The 9102-nt window shown below is 37.4% G+C and overlaps 1 protein-coding gene across 1 annotated transcript; it reads left to right on the top strand.

Moving 5' to 3' along the window:
* The first annotated feature begins 2670 nt into the window (after positions 1 to 2670).
* On the top strand, positions 2671 to 3948 carry LOC145076119 (uncharacterized). The gene is made up of 2 exons (XM_079022110.1): positions 2671 to 3789; positions 3889 to 3948. Exons 1-2 carry the CDS (start codon positions 2671 to 2673, stop codon positions 3946 to 3948), a joined length of 1179 nt encoding a protein of 392 aa, XP_078878236.1.
* Positions 3949 to 9102: the final 5154 nt, after the last annotated feature.

Below are 9102 nucleotides of genomic sequence, written 5' to 3'. Positions count from 1 at the left end.
TACACTTGAAACTGAATACAATCGATTTTGTAATACAACAAATCTCATATGAAATAGATTTAACAATTCCAAATTATCATCCAACACTAATCAATTAAAAGAAATGAGAAATCAAGAATAAGAACTCAAGAGTAATCGATTAAAGGAACTCATAGTACAACTGAATAAAGCATGCGTACAAGTCAATTTATGAACATCAGATTTTTAGAGTGAGAGAGTTTAACATCGATGATATTGAATGAGAAGATAACGTTGATAGAAGAAAGGATTGAATAAGAATCGGTAACATTACTTGATTCACGAATTTGGGCTAAGATGAAATATCCATATGTGTGAATTGAGCTTAAATTTTCTTGGATATTGAATTAAAATGAGTTTTGATCTCAAGGAAATAAACAGTATCGAAATACTTTTGAATTGGGCTTAGAAAGAATTAAATGAACAGTGACCATTCGAAACATTTGAATATGAATCAAATAAAATGAGTTAAAATTGTTGATTTGATTCTTGAATTTAATCTGATAAACAATATCTGATTCAAATGAACAAATAAGAAATTGGATCGGACTTTGATCAAAAAAAATTATTGGATCATATCAAATGGGTGTTTCAAAGAAAATTTGATCCAACGAGTCAAACGATCATGAATCAATAACACAACGCACGAATTCAATGAAAATAAGAGAGATCATAGAGAGAGACTCACCAAAATTGTTCAAATTGCGACAAATGTTGCCAAACCGAGAATCGTTCTTCAAAAATCACCTTGATCTTGAAGACCCGCTCTGATACCAATTGTAGTGACAAAGAACATGGTTTGGCATGCGGAATTAAAGCTTGCACAATTGAACATGGTGATTTGGGTGTTTAAGAGATATATTGAATGTATATGGTGTTACACAAAAAGGATCTAGATCTAGACTACATAATTAACACACACTTACACACTCACTTCTACATCTCTCAAGCACACCTCTACAAGTGGACAAACCCACTATTTATAGAGGTGTTTACATGTCTCTCTCTCACTCTCTAACAAATGAGTCTAAAGGCTAAAGCACCACATGCAAGTGGGTTTTACAAAAGTCAAACATTTACAAAGTCATGAATGAAGAACTTTGCACCCCACCACATCTAGGGACCAAATCTTACAAGTGTTGTCGTCAAGTTCCCACTTACTAAAATGACCATTATAATAAGTTATTCAAAACTTGATGGTACGTTGAAAAATCCTCATAAAAATGTGGGTTGCCATGGCTTACACCAAAACAATAATATTCTTCAATCTTGTTACATTTTATATAAAATAAAAACTAGTATAATATAAATATATTACTTATAAAAATAAACAAGATGAAAACTAACAATTAAATTATTACATACCATATGAATAAAAAAATATGTTACACAAATTTAAGAAAAATCAACTCAACCAACATCATAAAGGGTCTATAATCAATGGTCTAGCCAATACCAATAAGCATATTCTTAATCTTTTCTTGTAATATTTTCTTTTTAATGCCACTACCATGCTTAACCATGTTTTCCTTGTCCTTCACTTTTTTAACATTCTCTAGTTTTTTTAACAGCTTCCACTTAGTTATTTGATTTTGACTACATTAATGTATCACTCTCATTTACTTCTTTGTTGCTTTTCGCAGCAATAGTGTTATAAATTCCATCCCACCTTTCTCCTTGCTCTTGGAACTCTATTCGTCTCCAACATCTCTATGATCACCATTTTTATCCAATGTTCCTTGTGTGGGACTCTAGGCTTGGGTTCTTTATGATCTTTAGCTTCTTTTTTATCATTACTTCTACTCATCTGCTTACTTTTATTTACCATTACCTTCAAGACATCATCTTATGTTGAAAGGTCAAACTATGAAGCTTTAAGAGAGTTTATTTACCTTTATTTTTCTGAATATTCAGATCAAGTCCTAGCCTTGGACCGTTCATCTCATCATCAAGACACCATACATGAAGAAAAATGCACACAATTATCTTTATTTATACATAAACGAGGGCAATACAATAATAAAAAGAAGTGGTCCCAATGTAAGGGTGAACAGAGGCAGATACCCTGCCAAATATGCATGTAACGAAATTGACGGTTCCTAGAATATTGAAACTGGAACTGGCTACATCGGTTCTTAAGAATTCGTAACTGCTCCCGGAACCGTCAGAATTGGTTCCTGTTTCGAGTACCCGGTTTCAAAAAAACATGTTAAACTTTTTATTTGAAAATGAATGGGCTAATGGCATAAAAACCCTCATATTTGCACAAAATTGAAGGATTTGCTCAAAGTTCAAATTTAGGTTCGTATTTGCCTCAAACTTGCATTTAATTTGTCGTTTTTGCCAAGTAGCCGGTTTCCCTTTAATCAACCGGTTACCACTTTCTTAGGTGGAAGGCTCATTAACGTCGTTTGGCAAAAAAACTCCAATTTCGTTACATACGTTAAACTGTCGTATCTCATCTCCCTCTATAACCCGATCACTCTTCACCTTTTCCCATTTCATCGACTGTATACACAGAGAGAACAAAGGGTTTTCTTAGAGACGATTAGGGTAAAAGATTCTTCGAAAGGTAAGGTTTTTACAGGTTGACTGATTCAACATTTGTTGAAATGTGTTCCTAAAGTTAGTGTGTTGATGCAGGAGGGTGTAATGTCTTCATCAGACAAAGGGTACGCTGACCCCTTTGCTGGCATACATGAGCCATTTGATGGCTTAAGTGAAATGGATTTTGAACTCCACGACATTTACATGGACCATGAACCAGAGGAAGAATTTGTGTCCTCACTCGATAAATGTAAGGATATCTTCCTAAATGTTCTATTAAGTGATGAAAACCTACGAAATTCTAGTATGGCAGATGAAGTCAGAGCACAAGTGTACCATGCTACTGATTGGCAGAGTGATGAAGATAAACAGGAGGTATTGAAAAGCAACTATAGAATTCATGACCCAACTATCAAGTGGGACAAGATGGTACCAAAGCTTGGTGACATCTTTGAATCCCCTTCCCAACTGAAGTTTTGTGTCACCAATTATGCAGTGTCACATGGCTATAGAATATACTTTGAAAAATGTGATAGTAAAAGAATTGTAGCTAGATGTGGCAATAGGAAGGAAGAGAATAAATTCCCTTTCAGAATTTATGTTGCATGGATGTACAAAGAAAGATCTTTTCAGATCAAAGCTATGAATGGTGACCATAAATGTTGTAGGCAGTTTAAGTTTGGGTCCATTGTGTCCCCTGAATGGATTGGAAGACATTATGTGACTGAAATTGCAAATAAGCCAAAGATGAAACTTCAGGAAATGATTGATGACATCAGACAAAGGTATAGGTATGTGGTATCTATAGGACAAGTTAGAAGGGCAAGGAAATGGGCCAAAAATTTAATAGAAGGTAAAATCACAGAGCATTATGCAAGGATATGGGATTATGCCCATGAATTGTTAAGGTCAAACCCAGGGTCAACATGTCAAGTTGGTGTAACAACGAATCCAGATGGAAAGAATTATTTTCACAAGTTTTACATTTGTTTCAAAGCACTAAGTGATAGCTGTAAAAGAGGGTGTAGGAGAGTAATTGGGCTTGATGGGTGCTTTCTAAAGGGGCAGGTGAAGGGTGAACTGCTAACAGCCATTGGTAGAGATGCCAACAACCAGGTTTATCCAATTGCTTGGGCTGTTGTTGATATGGAAAATAAGTCCAACTGGACTTGGTTCCTTGAGCTACTCAGTGGTGATCTAGACCTTATTGATGGAAGGGGCTTGGTAGTTATATTAGATCAACATAAAGTAAGTTTCTTTATAACATATTAATCCTTTTCAAACTACTTATAAACACTTACATGTATGCTGGTTTTTATATAGGGTTTGTTGCAATCTGTTAAAGATATATTGCCACATGTGGAGCACAGGCAATGTGCCTGACACATATATGCAAATTTTAGAAAAGCTTACACTGGGGTGGAGTTGAAGAAGCTGTTTTGGGCTGCAACTATGAGTTGTGTGGAAGGTGATTTCAAGAGACATATGTACACAATTAAAAAGCTCAATCCTGGTGTATATGAGCATCTCATGTCCAAAGAACCCCAAACATGTTGTAGAGCTTACATGAGTATAGGGTATGCATGTGAGGCAGTGGAGAATGGTATATCAGAGTGCTTCAACTCCATCATTGTAGATGCTAGGAAAAAGCCATTGATCACAATGCTTGAAGAAATAAGGATATACATCATGGACAGGTTTGCTCACATGATTGAGGAAAGCACTAAATGGAATACCCATATATGTCCAGCAGTGTTAAAGAAGATGAAGCTTTTTGGGAAGAACATGAGGTAACACTTTAACATGTAACTTTTGTTTTAAATTTATTAGGTAAAATTTTAACATGTAACTTTTCTTTTAATTTCATTAGGTAAAACTTTAACATGTAACTTGTGGATGTAGGTTTTGGTTAGTAATTCATAGTCAACAACATGTGTTTGAAGCAAGGAGAGGATGTGATAGCTACATGGTGGATTTAGATGGAAGGCATTGTACCTGTAGGTTATGGGATCTGGCTGGGATCCCATGTGTTCATGCCATTGCAACCATCAACTATATCCAACAAACACCTGATGAGTACATTGATCACATGTTTTCTAAGGAACAATTCCTTAAGTGTTACTCTGCTAACATTAGTCCAGTGAATGGTTCAAATCTATGGCCTCAAACTGAATTCATAAAGCCCTTGCCACCAGTGTCAAGGAGAATGCCTGGTAGGTCAAAGGTCAATAGAAGGAGACATGTAACTGAAAATGATGGAAGAGTACACACCCCAAGAACTGTAAGGTGTGGTAAATGCTTTGAGAATGGCCATAACCAGAAGGGATGCAAGAATGCAACCAGGGAACATGTCCCTATGCCACCAAAGAAGAAAGGAAGGCCAGGGAAGGAACAATGTGAACCCAGTCAAGCATCATGTGATAGGTCTGAGAGGCATGAACCTGTCCCTATGCCACCAAAGAAGAAAGAAAGGCCAAGGAAGGAACAATGTGAACCCAGTCAAGCATCATGTGATAGGTCTGAGAGGCAGGAACTTGTCCCTATGCCACCAAAGAAGAAAGGAAGGCCAAGGAAGGAACAATTTCAACCCAATCAAGAATCATGTGATAGGTCTGAGAGGTAGGAAGCAGTTCCTATGCTACCAAAGAAGAAAGGAAGGCCAAGAAAAAAGGTCCAATCTGACCCAATCGAGCATCAGGTTCTAAATTTGTTAAAAGCAAAAGGAAGTTGGGGATAAAAAGATGTGGTGACATTGTTGAAGATAGAGTTCTACTTGATGAGCATGATGGTTTAGATGGTCATGTTGAAGGTAGGGATGTGAGGAACAAATGAAAGATTTGTTTGACAAAGAAGATATTGATGATGACAGTTTGGTTGATATGATGTGCACTTTTGAAGCTTCTCTTAGCCAAGCAAAGTATAATTATCAGAAAGGTGATGGATTCCAAGATGCAATGGATGCTATTATTAAAAGTATTCATCATGCTAATGATGAAAAAGTGTTGAGTATGTTGAACCTGACCTGACAAAAATACTTGATGAGGTTGAAGATGCAATGGATGCTATTCTCAAGGGTACTGATGTAAAAAGTCAATCTGAGAATGAGGGTAATCCTGAACCTGAATTCACTGAAGGAAATGCAAGTGATATTCTCCTAGAGATGGTGATGCTAGATCTAGAAAGTGTAGCAGACCTACTTGGGGCAGGATATAACATGGCTGAAATAGAGAGCATGAAGGGGTTCAAGTTGAATTGGATGATATGCCACCAGTTGAGATGGTTAGTTTGACTTCATCATTTTATGATTGCTAACATTAGTAACAAACATGTTTATATCTTTTATTAATAAGTATTTTTCAAATTTTTATTAATAGGATGTCAATGAAGTTGAGGATATTCCATATGTTGATGGTGAGATGGAAGGAAATGAGGGTGAGGGTTATGCTGATGATGCTGGTGAAGTAGCAGGTGAGGGTGAGGGTAGGGGTGATGGTCATGGTGCTGTTGGTGAAGGTGATGGAGAGGGTGATGGTGCCGATGAGGATGATGGAGAAGGTGATGGTGATATTGAGGATGAAGGTGATGGTGATATTGAGGATGAAGGTGATGGTGCTGGTGAGGATGATGCAGTAGAATTGGAGGGAAATGATGCTGATGATGAAGGGCATGTACCACCTAGAAGGACAAGAAAGCCCTCAGAAAGGATCTATCACACCCCAAAATCAGAACGGCGGAAACGTTCTGGGGTGGGTGACGTCATGTCAAGTATCACAACATATGCAGTATAGTAATCAAAGTACAACAACCATTGCATTAATAGTAATAGTTTTACATAGGTTACATTTTATAGAGTCATCAACGTAATACATAAACTAATATAGATGCAGCTCAGTTTTAGGCTGGCTTCACAAAAGCTCCTGGGTGTACCTGTCTTTTGCTGACCTGAGAATACAAGTTATTTTGAAAGCGAGTATCAGCATTTTATAATGATGGTGAGTCCATAAGTATTTAGTGTTTATAATACTTATTTAACCACGTAAATGCATCCTAATGTGCGGAAAACACTTTGGTCAAGTGCTAGGAGGCTATTAGGTTGTAAATAAGGGAGTGTATGGCCTAGTTAGGGGGTTTACTCTTCAAGAGTAAACTCTTTATAGAGTTTACGGACCTAAGACCATATCCCCATGAGTTTACGGCTGTAAACTCATGGGTGGTGTGCTCTTGGATGATTTAAGGTCTTATCTCACTAGTGGAATTAGGCTAAGCTCCAATCTAGGGCTTATGAAGGGTTTAAGGCCTCAAATAGACCATTCATGGGAGTTTACAGCAGTAAACATAGAGTTTACGGCCGTAAACTCTTACTGGCCCCTTCCTTTTGTGTTTTGATGGCTCATACTTGTTTCTAGTCAATTATACAAGTCATAAGGGGGTGTTAGGGGCATCATATGACCATTTTATGGAGTTTACGGCCCATGGACCAATCCTTGGGGGGTTTACGGCCGTAAACTCCTAAGTCCTTGGTTTAATTGATGTTTAAATCCCCTACTTCGTTTGTGGTTGATTCTAGACATTTTCCCAAGCCATAGGAGGTGTTTGAGGGAAATTCTAACACCTTTATAGGTGTTCACGGCCCATGAAGAGGGGTTTACGGTCCAAGAGTGTTCTTAGGACGTAAACTCAAGTTTACTCTTCATATGATAAGGTTTTGGTGTTCTAAGCTCATACATGCAAGTCTACAAGTCATATCTAAGCCCTAGAAATGATTTGGAAGGGTTTTGGGGCTTCAAACCCCCACTTATGGGTGTTCATGGTCCAAGAGTGTTCTTGGGCCGTAAACACATGATTTTTTCGCTTTTGGATGTCTTTAACACGAATTTGCATGCTAAATAAGCTACACAAAAAGTTAGGATAGATTACCTACGATTTTGGAGCTCGAAATGGACGTTTTTTGATCGTAAGCAAGTTGTAGAGAGAGAGTGTAGAGAGAGTGAAAATTCTCAAATGGATTCCACTCACCCTTATATAGGGGTTTGAGTTTGTGGCTCGGAGGAAATCTACCCGATACTGACGTTAAACGGGGCTTTTGGTCGCACCCGATTAAATGGTCGTATTTTGACTTGGTTGTAACTAAAACTTTTCAAGGGATTATTGAGTTTGTTCTTAATTTATTTCAACCCTTACGAAGTCATAATAAAGTCCCTATTTAATTAACCTAATCCAAAAAGGTTAACGGACAATTTAATAAAGCGGGTTTTATGAATGGAAAAACAGGTTAAAATTGACGGGATAAATTTCGGGTTGTCACATCATCCCCCCATTAGAGGGAATTTCGTCCCGAAATTTGGGTTTAGGCAAGGAAGTAGACATGAACAATCGGGTAGAGGTATGAGGGTACTTCTTATTCGGTTGGTCCTCGCACTCCCAAGTGAACTCTGGCCTTTGCTTGGCATTCTAACAAGCCTTCACTTACGGGATGCGGATTCCGTTTCGTTCAGTTAGCGATTCCTACAGGTGTGTCTACGAAGTTAGGGTTCCCAATGGTTTCTATCAAGATGAGTGGGATACAAAGAGTGACGTCGGGCAAACACTTCTCAAGTCTAAGTAGTGGGTTGATTTGGGGTGAAACTTATGGAATTCTCGAAAGTAGTCGTGGTCTGACAAGGGTTGGACCAATCTTTGTAAAGAATCTCAGATGGTCCTAAGCTCTCAGAAGGGCAGAGCTTTTCAGTACTTAGAACATAGTGTACTTCTATGGCGCGATCATCACTAGCGTGATCGCCATTCTGAAGTTTCAAACGTTCTCTCATACCGGGAGTGTAGTCCTTCAGGTTGGTTCCTAGAAAGCTCGGGTTGTCCTTGGATTCGTGCACTACAAGAAAAAAGCAAAATAACTACGGAAAAATTTTGTAGTTAAAACATGATAATCCGTAGTTAAACATGATCAGAGACGAAATTTGCTACGGAACCATTCTGTAGCAAAATTCTTCGTTAGTAAAGATTTGTTACGGAATCCGTAGGACCTTTGCAACGGAATTTGTAACAAACTTATTCCGTAGCAAAATAGCTATGAACTATACCTGTAGCAATGTCATAGCAAATTAACTACAATTTTTTCCATAGCAAGTCTGTAGCAAATTAACTACGACCTGATCTATAGTTAATCCGTTGCAAGTTAACTACAAACTAACCCCATAGTTGATTTCCATAGAAAATCCTCTATCGATAATAGCGTAGCAAACATTCCGTAGTGAATTTACGACGACATAATTTCACATCAAATATTTCGTAGTAAATTTACTATTGTTTATTTCCATAGCAAATTTACTACAATACACTTCTGTTGAAAATACTTTATAGTAAATTTATCACGACCTACTTCCGTTGCAGAAAAAATGTGACATAATAGATTCCATAGAAATTTAGCTACATAATACTACATAAAAAATATGTGTAGTAACTCCATAAAAATATCAATAGCCAAAATGGTGACATGAATAGTTCAAATACAAACAAAAATGACTTAATTGTATTTCCCAA

Source organism: Lactuca serriola, chromosome 9 (assembly GCF_051521515.1).
Source record: "Lactuca serriola cultivar US96UC23 chromosome 9, Lser_US96UC23_V15, whole genome shotgun sequence".
NCBI classification, from domain to species: domain Eukaryota; kingdom Viridiplantae; phylum Streptophyta; class Magnoliopsida; order Asterales; family Asteraceae; genus Lactuca; species Lactuca serriola.
The sequence above is the reverse complement of the archived record's forward strand: the minus strand, read 5'-3'. Positions and strand labels throughout refer to the sequence as shown.

What these genes read in the sequence shown, in the direction of transcription:
- LOC145076119 (XM_079022110.1), top strand. Translation starts at nt 2,671, where the DNA reads ATGTCTTCATCAGACAAAGGGTACGCTGACCCCTTTGCTGGCATACAT. An exon ending in TTATTGATGGAAGGGGCTTG is followed by an intron (nt 3,790 to 3,888) that starts GTAGTTATATTA and finishes GTTTTTATATAG; the next exon opens with GGTTTGTTGCAATCTGTTAA.